This window comes from Falco naumanni, chromosome 5 (assembly GCF_017639655.2).
Source record: "Falco naumanni isolate bFalNau1 chromosome 5, bFalNau1.pat, whole genome shotgun sequence".
Lineage (NCBI taxonomy): Eukaryota > Metazoa > Chordata > Aves > Falconiformes > Falconidae > Falco > Falco naumanni.
Window position 1 is genome coordinate 33,033,939 of NC_054058.1, and position 22,973 is coordinate 33,056,911.

The 22,973-nt window shown below is 37.6% G+C and overlaps 1 protein-coding gene across 4 annotated transcripts in view; it reads right to left on the reverse strand.

The window, feature by feature from the left end:
• LARGE1 (LARGE xylosyl- and glucuronyltransferase 1) overlaps positions 1-22,973 on the reverse strand; it is a 295,306-nt gene that overhangs the window by 191,666 nt on the left and 80,667 nt on the right. For all 4 annotated transcript variants that reach the window (XR_005827952.1, XM_040594524.1, XM_040594523.1 and 1 more), the window contains one exon: positions 15,356-15,542. Coding sequence is in view for 3 of the 4 variants with exons in the window: in XM_040594524.1 (XP_040450458.1) it covers positions 15,356-15,461 (106 nt within the window). In the remaining variant the exon portion in view is untranslated. The remainder of the gene's footprint in view (positions 1-15,355; positions 15,543-22,973) is intronic.

Here is a 22,973-nt window from a genome sequence, read left to right on the forward strand (position 1 = left end):
TGGAATACAACTTCCTTATCAAGTTCCATCACTGTCTTTCAGTTACTTTATTCTTCATAATATTTTTAATCACATAACCATTATTTGTCTTACTGGGGGCCCGATGATGTAAATCCTCTGCTCTTGAGCTAGACGGATAATAAAAAGGTTCTGGGAGGCCTAGAGAGACAAATTTAGCCTTAAATAGTCTTTGCACCATCCACCATCACCAAAAACGCCTTACCTACAGGATCATTTCCCACTTTCTCTTCAATATATTGTTCATTCAATGTTGTATTTGTTCTTGACAGGACCACATAGGTAGGTTTCCCATATTCCTTGTAACAGTAAGTTCTCTCGTAACAATTCTTAACAATTTCCTTCAACTTTACAACACTGATTCAGTTAAATCCACAAACAAATGCTACCAAATGCCAATTAACCATCTGCAAGTTTGACTGGAAGCCTTCAGGTTTAGAATGAATTTCAGATGCAAAAATTCCCTGTAATTTCAAAAGACTGAAATCTAAAAGAATAATTTGGAATGAATAATAACATACATGTTTCCATGATGCTGAATCCTTCCACACGTAGCTCAAATGGAACATTGAGGTTAGTGTGAGGCATGGTGAGGTTGCTTTTAGTAATATTGCAAATGATGGTCTCACAATGGAACTCAGTGTCTTCCTGACATGTTTCCATGATGCTGAATCCTTCCACACGTAGCTCAAATGGAACATTGAGGTTAGTGTGAGGCATGGTGAGGTTGCTTTTAGTAATATTGCAAATGATGGTCTCACAATGGAACTCAGTGTCTTCCTGACTCCTCAAGATAATACCCTCTCTTTTCCATATGAATCCACTTTTTTACTAGATCACACTACTGCAATGCATGCGCATCTTTTCCTTTGCCTTCTCTCCCTGCTTGGATTATTACAAAAAAAGCCAGTTCTCACTACTCCATTCAGCTTCCTACCCAAGAAATTGTTTATGACAACTGACAGTTAACACCTGAGCATGGTTCTTTCCTCACTCTCATTCATTAACTCCTCCATCCCTAGTTAAACGCTCACATTCTCAGATTTCACTATACCTCTCCTGTGGGACTGACTAAAAACACAGCTCCCAATCTTCACCAGTTTGGTTTTTTTTGAGATTCCTACTCTCACTCACTGGAAATCTGGTTCTCCCAACAAGCACCACGTAAAATTACCACGGATAATCCTTTCATCAGAAGAAGCTTTCCATTTCCTGTCTGCCTCTAAGTAGAATCTCTGTTCCACCACAGCTCCTAAACAATTACGTCACTTTTGTGCAGCCCCGCTGTATCTAGCACAAAACCATCCCCTTTTCAGAAATGGCTCAGATTTTACCATTACTCCTGTGCAGTCAAACTATGATAAAAGTGCCAGGACCTTAGTGGAATATTTCTAAGCAATATCCAAATAATATAATATTTTTTTATTTCTTGTAATTCAGTGCTGGATATATAAGGTAAACAATCATTTACTTACTAAAAATATAACAGTCTGTTTAAACATGCTAATATTTTCCCAAACAATTTGTTTCCAAGATCAATACCTTACCCTTAATTAAAAAAAAAAAAAAGGGACATGTTTCGTATGTTCATAAATGTACATACATTCGTAGATTGCATATACTAGTATGCTGCAATCCTTTTTTCCACAAAAAATACCATTATGCTTTGCTTCAGGTTCACGATATTATTCTAGATCTGCCCCCCCTGAGTCAACCTGCAACATAAATAATCATGCCAATTAAAAGAAAAATAGTACTAACTGTTGTAATTTGTTGGGGAAGGGGGTTCTGCTCTATCTTCTTTAGTGCTAGAAATTGCAATGGGTAATAGCAATTTTTTCTAAGCTCACATAATTTTGTCTTGATTTACTGACCAGTTGTGGTTTTCGTCCCCAAGGTAGAATAGTGGCTATTGATAGCAGAAAAGATCTTTTTTAAAGGCCATTTTTAATAAAGCTCAGGAAGTTTCCATGGCTAGAAAACTTAAAGGCCTACTGCAGTTACGAGGCTCATCCCAAGTAAGCAGTGTAGATAGAGGCCTTTTCAGAAGCTAACAAAAAAATTCACTTATACAAGAGTCTTCCTGGCAAGAAGGAATGAATCAATCCCCCCAGTACAGCAAAGTATCGGGCTGGGGAGCCATCTTTTCTGCAGAGATTTTGAAAAGTAATGACTGATTCTGGGTTAAAGTTCTCAGGCGCTCAATTTGAGCCTCTTCAAATTTGAAGGGGCCTGGTTTTTAAACAGGAGAAATACTGACTCAGAATCAGGTATCCAGAGCTAGTAATGCAAGCACGGTAGCATCCACAGTTATGAACTGCTTAAAATTTTACTAAAGTGCTTTCACAGCATGTGCTGTACAAATTAATCAGCTACATCACTGTTCAAACAACAAAATCCACTATCTATTAAATGAGGTCTATGTGATGCATACAGATGACTAACCATTTTGCTTTTGAGCTCCCTGTGTTGTTTTGTCCTAGTCTGATCTGTTCCCCTCAGACTCCAGAAAACTGTAACCCGCTGCTCCTAATGGAGAGCTGCTGCTTTTAAAACTAATTAGAAGCTGATAACCCCCCCTCAAACAGGTGGGATATGCAAATTGCACATTCGCACCTATACATACAGACAGTACTTCACCATCTTATTGTAGTTAAGAGGTGACAGTAGTAGCATCATCTCAGAATTTTGTTACCTTTAGGGCTTCTCTATAAGATAAGCTTCTGTCAGTCTAAGATTACATGACATTTTAAACAGCTATTGCTATGTCAACTAGCATAATATCCCACATGACTGCTTTTATTGGCAAACATGTAATTTTGGAAGCTGTTTTAACTGAGCTGGCAAAAGCAATTCCTACGCTGCAGTAAGACTATCTTACGACAATGACACAGACCAGTATAATTGTACTGGTGTAATTTATAAAGTTTTCTATGTGGATTCTTTCTTGTCATCCCCTGATTCAGAGTGTTCCACATCTGTACTGCAACACAAATCTAACCATATTTCTGAGGCACAAATAAATAAATGTGTGCAAACAGGAGCTGGGGGCAGGAAGAAGGGAACAGTACTGAATCACGTATCAAAACAAAAATTCCCATCGTTTTCAATATCTTGATTTAATACATCTTCCTCCTGAACACAATAAAAACCTTTATGTCCCTGAACTAGCTTTGTTCAAGGAATAATTTTCTTCTCTCCATCTTCTGACAGTGGTCTTCAATTAAAGCCTGCAATGATGAAACTCACTGAGATTGACGGAGGAAATAAAAGGAGAGAAACCACTGAAATGCATCTTCAGAAGCAGATTATTAAATGTCCTGCAGACATTGGTGCGAGTGACAGCCGCCAGAGCTTAGTGAAAAAAGAGAAGCGGAAAATTAAAGTTCTCATTGGGCCTGATGATGATTAATATCTCTTCTCTGATGAGCTGAAACTGCTTAATCTTTGCTATTAATATCAAAACGCTGAGGTACAAGTATGGTAGCTGAACAGATAGGGGGCATATGAGAATGTTTAAAATTGGGGAAAGGAAAAAAAGACAAAAATAACTGAGGTACATTTTGCTCTTAAATCTTCTAAAGTAAGAAACTTAGAATGAAGCTGAAATTCACCATCAGCCGTTCTGAAGTCAATGAGTCAGCTCTTAGGCAAACGAAGTCCTACAATTTAAAGGAGATAAACAGCAGATTTCAATCATTTGGTTAAAGGAATTTGCATTCTACAGGAAGACTACTTAATTCATCACATCTCCATTCAAGTGTAAGTGAACAAGCAACTAATACCTTTACCCAACTCAAATACATCCGATAATTGTTATTTTCACATTTACTTACCTCTGTGTATATTGCCAAAGCTTTAAAGAAATTCCTTGGAAACCAGTAATTACGTGTAGCTGTGCAGGGAGATTTTTATACTTGGTTCCTGTAAGAATACTCTACAAAATGTAACCTCTCTGTTGAGATTTTTACCTTAAACTCTTGGGTTTGTAATGCACTGAAGCAAGAGGTGGAATAGCTAAACCCATTAGTCACGGGAAAATTATCCAAGGATAAAATTATTCAGCTGCTGTTGCTAGAGTGTCTGCAGGAGTCCTGGTTGAGAGAAGGCAGTGCTGGGTTAACAGTTGGACTCAATGATCTTAAAGGTCTTTTCCACCTTTTCCACCCTAAATGATTCTGTATAGCTAATGCTCCTAGAAAACATTCTGTGTGCATTAGATTTTCAGACCAAAAGAAACCTCTGTTAAAGTCAGTGTAGATTACTTGAGATACACATTATAATAGTTCGATTAGTACAGAATAAGAAAGCAGATTTTTATAGCACCCATTCATCTGAAAACATTATTCCTGCTAAAGTTAACATGCAAAATCACTGAGTTAGGTTAAATTAAATCCAATGACAGGCAGAAAATTTACTGATTGTGAAATATTAAAGCTGTGATATTAGTTCAATATGATTTTATAATACCGAATGCCTTAAAGATATGAAAAAAGGAAATCTTCAATTTCTAATGCTGTAAAAGTAACTTGTAAACACTGTCAGTGATTTTATGTTTTATTTGGAGAATCGAGATTAATTAATTAAGATTTATAAAATAGAAGTTTATAAGCCTTGATCTCATGAATAACTGGTTGCCATATTAGTGCTCAAATAAATATTGTTTCTTAAATGTAATGAACATTCTTTTCTTGCAGCTGAAAGTGTGTTTGATTTTGATCCTTTCTGAACAGTTATTTTTCACAACTGAAAAGGTACAGTACCCTGGAGCCCAAAACAAAGAATCTGCTTGGGAAATAGTTTTTCTGGCCGGGGATGGCAACTGATCATCCTGGTAACTAGTTTCTGTTAGCTATGGTAAGGTTAGTAATTATCCTATAAATTTACCTCTTTTCTTTAAACACCTATATGTTTTGGTAACTACAGCACTGTAGTACGCTCATCTATAGTTCTCAAAGTGATACCTCTTGCGGTACATTTTATGTATTGCAATATCTCATAGCCATGCTCACTTACTTTACATGAAAATGAACCTGTTAACATGATCCTTTTTTATTCTTTTTCCTCATTTACTTCTCATCTTTCACTTCCTACCTTGAAGCCAGAAAAATCTGGACAAGGATTAAAGCATGTATTGTTGAGCAACGTGGAATAATTTATTCAGGTATGTGCTAGAATCCTCCACCAGCTTTAAAATCAAGTTCAGAAAGCTAGGAAAAAAGCTTTGGTGTATCTAGAAGGCATGGGTCTGATGCAGGAATTACCAGCCAGCATTACTGTATCAGCTCTAAAATATAATACAGCCTGCACTATGCAAAGGATTAGAGACATTGATTAGAAACATTAACAGCCCCTCTGATGGCAACAACCTACAAATCTTCACAAGACAACAAAACGTCAGTAACTGTTCTGTGTGATTTTGAGGAGAAATCTACAAATCTACAAATCCATTCTGAATTACAAATTAAACAAAAGACTTCTGCAACTACTTTAAGAAAGATGTATTGACATGTAAAGAAGGAAAGTTGAACAATAAAATAGAAAAAATAGGAAAGGAAGAAAACGCTGGGGAGGAACACAACTTCTTCTGGATATTTTTTTTTTTTTTACTCTCCTTAATAGCATAATAAATAGCCCTTTCAGCTCCAGAAATAATCCTCTATATATTACATGAATGCTGTGCAACATTCTTTGATATTAAACTACACCATGACAACCTCAATCCTGTGTCTAGAAAGCCAAACAAAGATGCTTTTGCAGCACCAACAGCCACAGATACACTGGTTTTAATCTGCTTAGGAAGAACAATAATCACTTTGAAGATGAAGGCGTCACTGCTTAGAAAACAGTGTACAAGCTGACCAGGCTTCTTCTGCTTCTCATAGTGGCCTATCTCTACACCCAACAGTACCTGTGCTCACTCAATTACAATAAACACAAGCTGGTCTGACTGTACTAGAATCACATTTTCAGTTTATGTTGTAGATACACATTTTGGGTTTTCCAATCCAGAACCTTTATGTGTTAAATCCAATCTTCTAAGCTACTCCAGGTGTCAAACTACACACTGGTGATGGTGATTTCACTGGGCATCCACAGAAGTTCAGGAATCAGTATGCAGAGAGCAGGTCACACATCTCTTCTTTAGAATAGGTATAAACCTGTTATTACAAGCTCACTGGAAAAGCATCTCATTATGAAACACTTTATTTAGACAGTAAAATATTTTAACTAGGCCCATAAATTATTATCTTTTAAATATATATATATTTAAGTCAAGGTACCAAACCGAAGCACATTCTGTTACAGATTGTGAATTTAAGTTTGGAAAATGTGATGAACCCAACATTTTTTGTAATTTTAACTTCACTACTTTCCATTCTTCCCCATAATTACTTATCTCTGCAAACTCATTTAGCAATTAAAAACCTAAACAGAATTATAAAGGGGGGGGGGGGGGGGGGGAAGAGGTTTAAAGCCTTGATGTTTACATCCTGGACTTTGACTCATGTTTCACAGAACTATGGAGGACAGTCATGCTACAGGTTAGAAAAAATTATTACAGCAGGATAGCTGAAATGGTTTGAACACTGTTTGTTGAACTGGAAGAAGAGAATCTCCGGCTAAAAACATATAATTCTCCAGGTCATCAACTTTTCCTCCTATTGTTGGTATCTATGAAGTTGAGTGAACCAAGATGACTGCTGTCAGCCCATGTTTTTGAAGTTAGTTCTGCATTTCACTCAATTGTCCAAGGATGTATTTTAAAAAATCTCTTTGATTCAAGTCTCAAAACAAGAATTGCAGAAGGCAAAGCAACACAAGAGAGGTAAAACTTCAAGGGAGAGAAATAACTACTCAACTGAACAATTCAATGGTTTTCTGAAAAATATTTCAGAAGGGTAAAGAGGGAATAAAGTGATGTGTTGAAGACACTGGCATTCTTAAGCTAAGCATATCTAAACCACATCCATCCAATACCAGGATATTAACCTTCACACTCAGTTGCTTTTCCTAAATCATCCCAGAGCACTATCTGCAGAACATAAGAATGACCATACACAATGTGTGAAGTACTTCTTTGAATTTATTTTTAACTTGACTCTTTCTCCTTCTGGTATTATACACATTTAAATAAATATTCCAAATAAGAGTTTCAAGCGCACTGGAAGACACTACAGATGCAATATGCTGTCTAAAAGAAAGACTCTGATTTCAGACTGATCTGAAAAAACCCCCCACAAATTTTAAACATTGAAACTCCAGAAAATTCAAATATCCTGTTAATTGTTCTGAGTTAATCGAAACACCAGAATCAAAATATAAAATTTTCATTTTAATCTTTTAAAACATTTATATTTCAGGGTTGTTTTTTTTTTCCATCTTGTACGTATATATTTGTTGACCTGCTTGCCTGCATGTCCCCAAGGCTCAATGGTTAATTTCAAATCAATTTGTTAGAGGGAAGGAAGTCAGAGGTAATGAAGCTTCTACAATTGTCAGGAACACACACAGAAAGATGAGAGATGCTACACATTTTACCACTGAGAAATACACTGCAGCATGAGCTCAAGATTTATTTAGGTACCAGGAGACCCATATGGGAGCTAGACTTTGTAAATGCCCTAATTGTAGGAAAAGCAACTTCAACATCAATCAGCTGCATGACATCGATCACAGCAAGTCAGGCTACATTAGTTCCAGCACTCAAAGGTCTGGTGTACTTATAAACTGCACATTTTGTTTCAAAAAGCCAAGCACTACTTCTTAGGGGTTTGACTTTTAAAAAAAAAAAAAAAAAACAACAAACCAAGAGATTTAAACTCATCTTGCTTTTGTTTTTCTGCCAAAAAGCATATTTTGACTATGAAGTTAGTAAATACCTATCTCTGAAACAAGGAACGAGGAATAATCAGGAAATAGCTCTTTTACTGGTAAGTCTCCCATGCAGCCCTAGCACAATTTAGGCATCCAGATGTCCCTTCTTCTTGGAAGGAATTTGCTCACCTTCATGTAATGCAACTTTTACAGACAGCATTTTTCCCAAAGTTTTGCTCAAAGAATGAGGAAGACACTGATGAAACAAAAACCTTGAGAATTCCCACAGATTATATTCAGGGTAAGCTACTGTTCTGAAGAAGCTGGCAACTTATTCCTGCTCAAAGAGTTCCTTTTCATTCTGACCTTTATGTTTCTGCCAGAAATGCCAACTAAAGAACTGACCAGAAAAAGAACGCCAAGAGAAAACTGGTAGACACTCCATCCAATAAAGAGATGTATAGAGAGGAAAGAAGGTAAACCCTACAGCTTACTTTACTTTTATGAAAGAATAAGCATATGCTTTTAGAAATGTCAAAAGAGAACATATGTGTCCTATGGTGGAATTCAGAGAGCAATGTGGGCTTGCTTTCATTTGGGAAAACACACTGAAAGAAGAAGTGGCCACTGCAAGATTCATGGCATTGCCTGAGATGATAATACACTGGGCTGAGGATGTGAATTCCTGACAGGCTAAGGAAGAAACAGCACTGATACTGGTATTTCGGTGTTGAGCTATTCAGTGGACCTTATTAGTTAAGGATAAAATTGTATTGCAGCACCCTAGAGTATATAGTTTAATTGCAAGAGTGGTGGAGAAGAAGTCAGCATGGTCCTCACTAACTCCACAGTGTGACCTCCAAAAGCTTCTCAGGAACACACTGTACTGTGGCTTACACTCTTTGCCTAAAGCCAGTCGTATTTTGCCACAGAAACTACTTCAAATTTCCAGTCGCTGCTCACAAGCAGACTATTTCTTTATATAATGGCAAGTAAAATGCTCTTATTCTTTCATATACACTTGTTGATGTTATTTTCTTAGATGACAGATAAAGGTTCTCACGTCTGTAAAACGAAATCTAATTTTGGGGATTCTGACTTGCAAGCTAAAGATGATGAGCAGAGAACTGGACTCTTGCTTTCACGGCAGGGACCTTCTGGTAAAAGCATACTTCAACCAAACTTTGTCAGTACTCTGTATATCCAGATCACAAGGGTTTCATAGAAAGGCAAGTTTTCTAGAATAAAGCAACAGAACTTGGCATAAGCCTGAGGTCTTTAGTGTTGTGACTGATTCTATTCTTCTAAGATCCCCAAGTAAAAACTGCAAACACACTTAAGAAGGTATCTTGATTGCAGCTGAGATAGAGCTGTTTAAGTGAAAATTCTCAGCATATCTCCCGGCCAAAAAAAAAAAAGAGGAGTAAACCACCACCATTTACTCCAGAATATGAACGTACACAGAAACAGCTTTTATGATGGGGTTGCTATGAAGCCAATCTCAACTAAAACACACCTCCTGTAAACCTGTTCAGGCACCCATCACAATAACATTCTTATTATATGCAGAGACACCCTTTCAGGATCTCTTTTCTCAGAACTTTATTTAAAAGACAGGATCAATACAGAGGTTGAAACTTCTACTTTAAACGGACAGTGGATTAAGTTTTCTTGTTTAATCCTGTTGAGAGACACAGCAGATAAAATTCAGGAAAACTGGGCAAATAATAATGAAATAAGCAAGTTCAGATTTTGGCCCTCCCTCATTACATTGTCTGTGAAGGGATTATTTTCTGATGTTTGTCCATCAGTTGCAAGTGTCTGATAGACATTTTAGCAATTAATTATTTGCTTTCTTCTTCCTATGAGCAACTTACTGCAAACATTAAAAATTCAGGCAGTTTTCATCATGCACATAGATCATGTGATAAACTTTTGACACTTAACTGAATATAACTGAACTCCCAGAATCAGTTTTCTGATTCAAGTATTCACAAATATGATTTCAAAATCTGCTTCCCATGAATATTAAAACCGGATATTCATTGTTTCTGTAGACAGTCTTCCCAATTAACATATTCACTAGAATATTTATGGAAAGCATACACAAAAAGAGTGTAAACAGCATCAAAGTGAATCCATTTAAATACTAAGCTGAATATTTGCAGGCTTCCTTCATTTTACATTATTGTATTTTATGAGGTGTTTGCCCAACCCTGGTTTCAGTCATGTCTCTACAGACTATCTGGGCTAAAATGTACTTTCAGAGAATGACAGTTGGCCAACACTGGAGTGAAAGGACAATCAAGGAAAGCAAATCCCAGGAAAGACAACAGGATCTGTTTTTCAAATGTTACCCTGGCAGTTAAAAAAAAAAAAAAGTCAACTTCCCACTCTCTCACAGACTCCATACATGATCTCACACAACTTCTCCAAGTTTTCATCTTAAGGTTACATCATTGAATCTTCTTTTCCTGTGAAATATGTTCTACACAGGAGCCCTACACAGGCACTTCAGGGTTTTCAACCTCAAGTGGATCCACTATGCAGAAATTGGTAACTTGACTGTATTTTCATCCTGTCAAAACGGAGGTTACTGTGGAACTGCTGAAGCCACATAGCCACGGTACACGTTTTTTTGATGAATCAGTAATCTAGAGAGCATGTGTCAAATTACAGTTCCAAGTCTCCATTTTACATGACCTTCATGGTAAAGGGGATAGGAAACTGCTGCACGTTGCTTGGAAAATGATGCTATTTCTGGAGCTACTGTTGGTTAGTGAAATTGCTATTTTATTTCTAATGAAAATTCATCATGTATTATTTATTTCCTATTCCCTGTTTTAAATGCACTCCATCCTTCCTACTCTATTACCTTGCCTTTTGAATGTAATTTCAGAATGTTGGAACAATTAGCTTTTTTCATTCAAAGTAACTGATAACTGAAATTATGCTGTCCTTGTGCATTATTAAAAACAACAACAGTAACCAGGTATGTTCAAAGGCTATACAACATTCAAAATCCTCTTTAATATTCTAGTTCATAACCTTAACAGACATTTATACATGATTAATGAGGCTTTTAGTAGCTGTTTCTGTCACAGCTTGGGTAATGCCACCTCCAATGAATATTCCAAGGGAAGGGTCTTACTGGCAGTGTCTGAGTGACAACTGTGAAGCAGCAGGCTGCAATGTACTTTCTGACAAGAGACAGAAAGCCTAAATGAAACAAACTTCTGTCCTGAAGAAGTATAAACTATTCAAAAAGTAGAACATGGGAATTGACTACATTAGAGCATATTTTGTATTACAGATTCACTAACAAATTGCTTATAAAGGGTTTCTAACTGTGATCCCACTGCCATGCTATGGCAAATGAATAACTTAAGATTTTAGATATAAACACCTGGATGAGCAATGTAATTCCTAATTACATCAAGAACACATAATTTTCAGACATGACACTGCAGGTATCAGTACCAAAGAGAGATATTGAGCCTAGAGCCCTGAGACATACAAACAAACAAAAAACTGCAAAACAATATCAAAAAAGAGCTCAACATAGCTATGACAACTCAGCTAGCTCAACCTTTTTAGCTTGGTGATAAAAGACTGGGAAGCAATTTGACTACCTACATGTAAGTACTTTCAAACAGAAACATATCCAGGATAATTAGCGTGGGTCACCAAGGGTAAATCACGCTTGACCAACCTGACTGCCTTCTGTGATGGAATTACTAGATCTGTGAATAAGAGATGACCAGTAGATGCGACCTCCCTTGGATTTAGCACAGCTTTCAGTATCGTTTCCCACCCTGTATCCAAGTTGGGATTTTACAGTCTATATGGGTAGACTACTAGATGGGTGAAAAACTAGCTGGAATGTTGGGTTCAGAGGGTGACCGCTACTTGTTCATGCCCTGTGTGGAAGTCAGTTACATGTGGAGTTCCTCAGTGTCTACTCTGCTACCCGTCCTTTTTAATATTTTTATCAATGACCCAAAGGAGAAATCAGAACTCACCTGTATCAAGACTGCAAATAACACCAAGCCTGGGGGTTTCAGTCAACAAACTCACAGGCAAGGGTGCCATCCAGGAGGACCTAGACCAGGGGTCCTCAAACTATGGCCCGCAGGCCGGATACAGCCCCCCAGGGTCCTCAATCCAACCCCCCGTATTTACAGACCCCCCCCTGCCCCCGCCCCCACCCCCACCCCACCCCGGGAAACCAAGCAGCCGCAGATGACTGCCTGCCACTTCATCCGTGTGCTGGCCCCCTGTTTAAAAAGTTTGAGGACCCCTGACCTAGACAGTCTGGAAGAATGAACAAAGCAAAGCCCTACACCTGGGAAGGACTAACCCTTTCATAATGGCACAGGCTGTGGGCTAGTCCTGCTGGGAAGGACCTGTAGTCCTGGTGGAAAAAACATTTAACGTGAGCCAGCAGCACGCCTGGACAGTGATAAGGCCAATGGCATCCTGGACTGTATCAACAGGAGCACAGCAAATAGACTGAGGAAAGTAACTGTTCCCCCTTACTTGGTACTCACTAGACCACATCTGGAACACTGTCCAGTTTGGGGCCCCAAATGTAAGAATGACATGGATGAAGTTCAGCATAGGTCTATTGAGTTGTAGGGGGCTGAAGTGCTTCAACTGGGCTTGTTCAGGCTGGAGAAGGCTCTGTGGGACTTAGCAGCAGCCTCCCAGTACCTACAAGCAAACTGCAAGAAGACTGAGCCAGGCTCTTCGCAGCAAATACGTGGTGAGGGGATGAGTGACATCAGATGTAAATTGAAGCAAGGGAGGTTCGAACTAGATACAAGGCGAAACTCTTTCCACCTGAGGACAGTCAAGCAGCAGCACAATTTGCCCAGGGAGGCTGTGTAGTCCCTGTCCTTGGAGGTTTTCAAGGCACAACTGGATAAAGGCCTAAGAAATCCTGTCTGACCCTAAAGACTACCTGATTTGAGCAGGAGTTTAATCAGGGAACTCCTGGCGTTGCTTCCACCCTGAATAATTGAGTTTAAGAAGATACCAGGTACTGACAATGTCTTCAACTTAGTGAAGAAAAGTAGAACAAGAACCATTTACTTGAGTCTAAAACCAGATGAACTGAAAAGAAAATTTCTAGTACTGCCTATGATTAACCAAAGAAACTAGGGCCAGAAGAAAGAGGCGACTCTCCACTCCAGCTGATTTCAAATCAAGGCACAATGCTTTTGTGGAACATTTGGTACTCAAGTACACACAGAGTATAAATATAAGTAAGTATAAACATAAATAAACTGTATGAACCATAGTGGAGTACAAAACAAGAAACTAGATAAAATGACAAAATGGCTTTAACTCTTTGCCCATAATACCAACAAGTTAAGAAAAATGCTAGCTATTATTAGGTTAAATAAGTATTTTAACCAAGAAAGATTAAATCTTGCCCCACTCAAAAAGTAAAATAAAAAGAAATCAGAAACAGAAACATAACAAAAAGAATTACTAACTTTATATAATTTCCAGTCCTTTTCCAGTGCAAGGCTTCTTAATAGGTAATGGGCCTTGCTCCCCAGTTTGCATTTCAGATTAATTCACACTGAGAGCTTGAAGTCACTTCAAATACTATGTAGCAGCCAATTTCAAGATTTGTATTGAGCTCTCTGTAAAAACAACGGATTCTATACACAGAGGAACTTAAAGCAGCATGCCATTATCAATTGTGGACACAATTAAAATAGTCATTATGACAAGGCAGCATAATATTATTCTAAAAGTAACAAGGTGAGGCCTGCATTTGCTCAGCTTTTAAAAATCAAACAAAATCAGTACTGTCCTGCCTGCCAATACATTAGTTTTCAAGTAGGCAGCCAGCACCCCTTATATTTCCAATTTAACAGCAATCCCATAAGCGTTGCATTCTAAAATGAGCTCACAGTGTTACTTCCCATTAAGGCAGAATTTTAAGTAACCAAATAAATTTGCATATCCAAATATTTGTATCTGGCCCGTAACTAATTTAGAAATGTATTTAATACACAGTGAAAATCTTTACATGTCCTCACTTGCAATTTAACTTGGAATACAATTTTGTTTTGAAGCAAAGCACAAAATTCATCAGCCAAGGTTACATGAAAGGAGCTTGACATTTTAAACAATGCCTTTTTAAAATTATCGGACTGTAAACTAGTCTTTGAACAGTTTTTAAAAGGGTAAAACACCTTTCCCTGTACTAAGATAACTACAAAGCCTGGATAGTTTTTTTTATTCTTGCCAAATAACACACCTATTGCCAAACGTAAAATGTTCCATCCCACCCCAAAAAGGTACAAACTACAAACTAACAAAAAATAGGAGATCCAGCATCTTCTCACCTCACCTGACTGAACTATAACTGCTGAACCCCTTTAAAGCCAGGAAAAAGTTCATCACGTAGACAATTTAAAAGCCTAAGTGCTGATTATTCCAAGTCTGATTACAAAAAGTGCTAGTCATATACTTGCAAGTCAATGTACCTACAAACTTGAGGATCTCTACCTGAAGAAAGAAGAGGGCAGAAAGATAATCCAGCTATAACAACACATCACCACCCTGAAGGATATGGATTCTAACTGATTTTATATAAAGGGATTTTACATAGGTATTCATTGATTTCCTTTATTCAGCCTCCTGGCACAATAACCATAGTCAGTGGCCAGAACTAATAATCTTCACACAGAGGCAAGAGCCTCATGTGTTCACAGGTTTTGGCCATGTAGGCATTTATATAACTAAATCAGAGTCCTATAAAACATTTCACAGAATTCTTTACATTTATACCTCATAGAGCAGTGTCCCACTGCTGTCCGACACTCTGCAAACTACATACCACTGAGCAGCAGCACACTGGACCCGAGGGCAAGAGAAAGCCTGCAGCTATGTGACCATGACCTAGCAGAGCCCCCTGTGCAAAGAACCACGCCAGATACACATTTCCCTCATTTGTACGCCAGGCCCTCTGTGCTCTCATAGCTAGACACACTTCCTGCTTTGTGTCCCAAAATCAGACTCAGTGGCCCATGTCATCCATACATATAAGGTCTAACACACAGGTTAGACTCAGAGTTCTGTAAACTGTGCCCAGAATATATATGGCCTTTTGGAACACTTTTAAGTAATATTAAGAGCAGATCTGAAATGACACGTTAATTTTGATGAAAAGTAAAATCTTACAGGGCATAGGATAAATCAACTTTTAAAAAATCAGAAAATACAGAGAAGAAATCAGTAAGGTGGGGATTTTTCCTTGCACTTTCTGAAAGTTCAAAGGTGAGAAGAAAATCAAATAACTAGGGCCAGCAACTACCTCCTCCTCAGCAGTGAGAACAAGGTAAGGAAGGCCATTTGTTGAAACCTGCACCTTGGGAAATATTTCCTATGCAAGCCAAACTAGATTTATTTAAATTAAATCAACAATGACTGATCTGCATTTATCTGCTCTGATACAAATCATTCAACATCCCACCCCCAGCCATTATTCCCCTCCTACCTTCAAAACTCCCAGCGAACAGATAAATCCACGTAATGGCTGGGACAAAAAGGACGGTCAGAGAGGCAGCCAGGAATTTCCGTCGCCCTCTGCAGATTCCCAGCATTCTCTCAGGAGTACAGATTCCCAACTCAGTGCTGTTCCTATGTCGGAAGCAAATAGTCCACAGCCTCCCACATATTACTCCCTGAAAAGGAATGGAAAAAATATTTTATCAGCTTATCTCTCTACAGAAAGGTAGACTATGCCAATGTTCCTAAAGAGTTAAAAGAACAAGGCTAAAAATGGGGTTACAGCAATTGCAAAAGCAGTACCGCTTTCAAAATTATCCATGTCTACTTAATCATAAAGTTTTAGAAGTCAGACTAAGACAGTAAGTGAATAAAACACATCCTATCACCTAAACACACAGTAAGCTAATCTTACAAAAAGACATCCTCTTTTTTTTTTTTTTTTTTTGCCACCTTTTACTGTACAAAAACCCTGGGTTCTTTGATGACTATGTGTACTGGTACCCCTGGGCAGATAAGAGAAAGCCACCAATATATCTTCACCTGCTCCCAAAGAGCAAAAGTCGCACCAGTGAATCAATGAGCTGGCTGCAGGTGGTCATGAACTCAAGAATGAACTGAAAAATGAAAGGTAAAGTTTGTCGGCAGAGGGATGTTATTAAAATGACCCACTTTGTTAATCAAAAAGCAATGCTGATGAACTGCTATATACAGGGAAGAAGAGAAAGAGCAAAATGGGCAAGGAAGGTTCCTTAGTCACAAAAGGGGGTATCAGGAGCTTTAGACTGTATGCTAAGAGAAAAGTAGAGGATTCTGGAGAGTACCACTGTTTTTATGAGAAAAATTAATAATTCTGATCTTATTTTGTTTAAAATATTTCTGGAATAACAGCAAAATGATCTGATGATTTTTATTCACAAGAAAACGAATATTCCCACACCAGTACAGGCATGCAGGACAGAAAAATAATGTTTCACATAATTTGGTGGGTTTTTTTAGAAAAAGATAGAAAGGCTAGTGTTAGACTAGAGAATTTGGAGAAGGAAAAGGAGGTATTAAATCCATGCAAATCTAGTTCAGGTTTTGTGTGAAAGGGCTTATGTTTCCTGATTTAAAAAAAAAAACACATTGGTCTACAAGAATGACATGCAAAGAAACACAGACACTGGCAGTACAAGGTATTTAGTAACAGTGCCCTTTGGTTTATGCTAAGCTAGCACTAGAGCTGAAATAAGCAATTAAAGCATTTTTACACTGACATACTAACAATGGCTACTGTGTGTCTTCAAAATGTATCTGAGCTCTACAACTTCACTTATATTGCAGTGAAAGTCAATTCTGAAATCAAATTACAACAAAAATGAGAACTCTAGACAAGAGAAATGGGTTCAGACAAAGAACTCTGCTGCTGGAGTTACCTCGCTGCAGTGCTCAGGCAAACTTAGAACTGTTCCTTAAACATTCAATAGAGCCCACTTTACTACACTACAGTTTAAGAGCCATGATAGTACTCTGACCTTGGAACTGATAAAATGGACTACAATTTGTCCAGAGCCAGTACAAAAAGCATTCCACTGTGTCCGCTTTTCAAGGCAATGAATGCTTCAACACAGAGATTTTGCACAAAACATATGGACTTATACTAATGTAATATAAATTTTATACATGTTTATATATTATATATAATATTTATTTATATTATAAATATGTTGTTATTTTAGACTTAATATAATTAATTAATATTAATATATAGTAGACTTAATAACTGTGGTATGAGAGTCAGTGTTAGACACACACACACGTTTAGTAGATACATTGTGGAGAATTCTTATCTTTATTCACTGCATTTGGATAACTGTTACATTTCATTTCTTTTCCTTAAATCACATAGCTTGTACAACTACTTTGAAAAGAGTCCTTTACAAGCCTACTTGAAAAACGCAATTTTTCTGGCTTCTGTGTTTTACTCTTGCTACATATGTGTATACTGTAATGTGCAAAGAATCACTTTAAGACAGAATTTATGCTTCTTCCTTTAACATCTGGTGTGCCTCATTGACATCAATCTGTGCATGGAAAAATAAATTTTTGCAAAAATAAACTCACAAGCAGGGGTCATTTTCAAATAGCCACATCTTGTAATGCAGCATGCTCTGGATACATACTGTTCCTATCAATGACACCTGTAAAACCCACAGGTAGCAAAGTAAGAGTCAACACCACATGTTTCTGACATCATACTGTTACACTGATGCAAGTTTTTGGGATGGCACCTAGACTCTGCAGCTTGGGGTTATAGTGCTGGTAGCAGATCAGTTCAACCTGGGACTGCATATTTAAGAAGTAATTCAGATTTTCATATATATTCTTTAAATATCCATGCAAATTAAATCTCTGAATAGGTCAACATGGAGGATGAAATCCATCTTTCCTGCCCCACGAATGTAAAATACCCCAACAAATTAAGAAAGTATTGCAGAAACATTGAACTCCCAATTCTGCTACAAAGGGAAGCTAAGAATGTGGCAAATCCAGTTTTCTATAAATTGTAATCGTTCAGACAAAACAGCCAAATAATTCTGCACATTCATGCAGATCCTTTATCTAACTAGGAAGACATTTGGGGAAAACGCTAGACAGACAAGTCAGCTTGCAATAGATCACCTTAGGAAATGCTGAGGTATTTCTTTTAATGATGCTTTAAAAAAGGAAAGAGCCATAAACTATTTTAAAGGAAGTTTCTACTACATCCCCACATCCCCAAAGTTGTGAACAGCTTCCCTTGAGTCTTAAATATTCATTTTCAGTGTATAAAGTCACCAAACCTGCCAAGTATTTTTTTCCAAACTAGACAATGCATCATGTGCAAACCCTACACAAGAAATTGTATAAAATGCCCATGAATGGTAATGAAGATGTTTAGCTTAAAGGAAAAGCTTTGGAGTCAATCATGTATTTGTTATTGGGTTTACTCAAAGAATTTTACTTAACATACCATTGTCAAATAAACTGAAAGAAGATATTGCAGTTCTTTTGATTTTTTTTTTCCATTCAATTCAACAGGTGTCAGAGCGACATCCATCATGCAAGGAACGTGACTGACAACACTGGCTGGAGGAAAGGCTGTGCACAGAACACAGTAGCACTGCGCAGATTTCTGCAGTATGGGCTTGCCATTGACTTTCAGACTTCTCCTACAGCATCTACTGGTACTCAAGCCATAGTCCTATTGAATTAGACTGTCACCTGCCTAAAAGGTCCTAGAAAGCAATTTCACAGGCTAAAAATGAAGCTATAGATGTGACTACTAGCTACATTCATCTTTTCAGTAATAACAAGTACTGTAAGATGGTTCACTTCCTCCTGATAGCTTTCAGTCTGAACAGCTGTGCTAACTAAACACCTGTACTTAGAAGTACAGAGCATGAAATATGTTCAAAGAAAATAAAAATTATTAGGAAGTAACTGGCCAATTTAAGCACAGGATCTAGGTACAATACTCAAAAAAACAGCCAGTGGCTCCTCTTTATCTGTAACCCAATATTTGTATTTTCAGATACACCTAACTGAGCCGCAATGAAAATCTGCAACTTTAGGCATCTTTATTGGGTTTATCTCAAAATCAAGGGAGATCAAAATTAGCCTCAGAGTGAAAAGGAATGGTTGGGAGAGTTTCTGGTAAGGGGTTTGCAGTTTGAAACATATTCTCAGCTTCACTCCTCCAGACACAATCAGATTTTCTGCCCGTGCCACAGACACAGAAAAGGTGCATGCATTTCATGATATTCTTCTACCTTTGTCTTCAATTTTTAATGTATTGAATGTGCTCCAAAAGCATTATGTCATTAATTTTAAAAATCTGATTAAGTAATATCCAAAAAAGTTAGCAGTGTGCATATAATGCATGTATGGCTTGCTCTCAGTAAGTCAGATGCTCTACACTTCTACAATATGCCCAGTTCAAGATTTATAAAACCTGTGGCACATGTACAGATCAACAGACATTAATACAGCAACCACAGCCCAGCTCATCCGTGATTACTATTAATGGTGCTATAAAAGGCTGCTAGCTTGGACAATACCTGTATGGTGGGTCACAGTGGGCATTAAAATAAATTGGGTTTCTCATTACAAAGACTTACTCATTACCTTCTTACCATATGGAAACAGCGAATGGAATGACTTTTGTTACTTTCACATAGGGTCAGTGCTTCCACTAACTACATTACTTTATCAGAGTGGTTGCTTTGTTTTAAATCAAGGATTATCTCCTCAGCCAAGTGTGAAGCAGCTCTCAACCCGTATAAGTAGCACATACATTAAAATATGTAACACAACACTAATCACATTGGTATTCAGTTTCTATTCATTTATTTTTTTAATTATGGCATGACAGCTCGACTGTGTCAGACATTCAGCAGGAGTTCAGAGGAACAATGGAAGTAATTATGAAAACAAAAATCAAACACAATTAACTAGATTTAACTGCTCTACTATAAAAAGCTTTTCCAACTGCTTCATGCATTTCCTTGCATTTGTTACAGTTAATCTTATCCCAGTAATCTTTTGTTTGTTTTCAGAGCCACTGAAATAAATACGTAGTTAAAGCTGTTTATAAACCAATCCCGTGCCTTGCCTTTGCCGTGTTTCTTGAATTAATGTTATCTAATTCTTTCTGCTTTTCCACTCTTGCAGTCAGAAAGTCAATGAACAATTTCTGCCGTAAAGCTTTTCCCTTGGCTCTGTGTCAATGTAGCATCCATCCCTCACAAGAGATTCTTCACAGCTTTTTGCCAGACTCAAAATATAACTAACCTTAAAAAACCCAGCAGTATCTTAACCAGCATTTTCCTGTTTTTCTTTAAAATGTTGCTGATGTGGGGTTATAGAGTTTACTCCTTGATAGTTTTTTATCTTGTAGCTTTGTGGTCTTCCAATTATGGAAGTTGGCTGTCATGTGACAGATTTTTGTCATATTAGATAAAAAATTGGTAACGTAAAGGCAGAGTGTGGAATAAACCCAACATTATGAAAGAAATAAATAGTAAAACTTTATTTAAATTAATATCCCTTTGTTAACATACTCCACTTCTCAAGTTCTTAGAACAGAAATAGCATTTTGAAGGAAAATGCCATCTCCTCTCTCATCAACCTTTTCTTCTCCCACGTGGAAGAACATGGTACAGAAACAAATCTAAGGCTCCCTTTGCTCCCAAACTGAATTTTCATGTCAGTGGAGATCCTTCCCCTGAATCAGACTTCTTAATCCTATGGTATTATGAATTTAAAGAAGGATTTGAAGTAAACTCAGACTCAGCATCCACCTTGCTACAGAAAATCATAACGAGGAAAACTCCCCAATCCAAATGATAGTTTAGAAAGCTGGCATGGGTTCATTGCAGCAGTGGGTGCATGGGGGATCTTCCCTCCTAACATGCACACCAAGTTACTTGAGGGTAAACATTACGTAGAGTACTTGCATATTCATAGTATATTACACATCCATTTTCATTCACGTACAGGTGTGGCTACAAGTTTCTCGCTTGTAATGCGAGTTAGTGTGCATCCTCAGACAGCACTGCTGCAGTTTTTTACCAACTATACATGCTTCAGCACGGGGTTGCCCTCTTTTATGGGGTCTATTTGAGTTGGAGGTCATGATCTCCCATTACCACAATTACCGTTTTCCTACTTTCAACCACTTTTTTGCGGATTGTGACACCTTATCAGCTTGTCTCCTCTTTCAACCAGCACTTTCTCACTTGGAAGCTTCTTTCTGCATAATTTACCCTTATCTGTTCTTTGTTTCCCAAGGTTAACTCCCCTGATTAGAAGTCCTTTCATTCATCAGTTTTGACGACTTGAGAGGGTGGGTCAGCTTGACCTAAACTTTGTGCACATTCTTGTTAAACATATAGTTGAACACTACATCAGAGTTTGGTAATTCGGGAGTTTAGGCAACTACCTCAGAAGTTCTGTGAAGCCACTTTAAAAGGAACAGATTACAGCACACTTTCCAAATGCTACCAAATTTACTCCTTCTCAACTAGTTACAAGAAAATAGTCCTATCCGTAAGAGAGAAAATAGCTGATAAGTTGACAGCACAAATGAGTTCAGCCTTGGAACTGTGCTAACTGCTCCAAGGGCACACAGGATTGACACCTTCTTTTATATCTTCCCTCAGTATGTGTCGTGGCTCAGGGAAAATTCTATTACTGTCCTGTTAATCAAAGTTTTCTAGAAGGTTCCAGCTGTAAGCAACACCACTACAGAAATGAGGATCTATTCTGACAGTAGCTCACAGAGAGAAGTAAATAAATAATACTTCCACATTTTTCCTTTTTCATTCCCATGTATTCCTTTATATATGTGTACATATAGATGTATTTACACAGGCATTTTTAATGGCATTGCTTTTTCCTTTCAAGCCTAGTTCGCTCAAAAGAAGGAAAGCCTGCAACTTTAAAAATTATCAAGGAATAACACAATTTAAGATCAACAGGATAAGACCCTTTTCTCCTATGCCTCTGCTAAGATGTCACTGTTAATGTAATGGGAAAAAAATATCTATCAGTTGAGAAGAAACAGCAGCAACAAAACACAGTCATGACAGAAAGATCAATCTTGCCTGTTATTCACATTTCATTTGTAACTCAAGAATGACCCTTATTTTAAAAGCAGTTACTGACCTGTTTTTAAAATGAGTTGTCCAAACTCTGCTTTACTGCCTCACCTATATGGGCATGCAGCATCAGTATTTCCTCATTCCCCAGTTTATCTCAGGACTCAGTAAATTTCAAAGAAAGTGAAACATACAAAACAGATCCTGACTCTGTTTGTGTATGGCAGAAATCTAACAACATACTATATATACAGATTAAGAATACTTCAGAATTTGAGTTCCCAATGTCATTGAATTATACATATACTAGAGATCATGGCCAACCAGCAACAGTAACTGTGATAAATAATCTTTCAACAGTAAAACAATTGTGGTCCAGGATCATGGTTTACACTCAGAGCACAGCATTATTACATATCTGAATTTCAGACTCAAAAAAAAAAGACAGAGCTTCACATCTTTCCAAATCCAGGCCTTTCCACCTGAAATAACGGCAGGATGAAAAAGAAAAAGCAACATGCTACCTGTTCTTGGCTAGAAGAAAACATCAATATATTGATGCATCATTGCTCTCCCTGCCTCTATACCAGGGCATCTATCTCCTTCATAATCAAATACTGAGGAGTTACGGGTTTGTCCAGTTTTTCATTCGTTAATTCCCTTTCTTGGGTATTGTGTGCATGTGACCATATAGAAAACAAAATGTTTTTTAATCAGAAGTAGGGTGCTCCATGCACCATACATAACACCTCAAGAATTTTGATGGCAATACTTTGCTTCTCAGCTGAAGTTCTCAGATGCTTATTCAAAAGCAGTGTTTGCCTTCATTAGAATCGTCTACATATGAAGCTGCTCTAACAAGGCAATTGATTAAAGATTCATAAGAACATTATGCCCAGGAGAAAACACTTATTGTTTGAAGTGTTCTTTCCTGACAAAAGAATCCATGTCCCTCTATGAAGCGAAGTCCTATTATTAATAAAA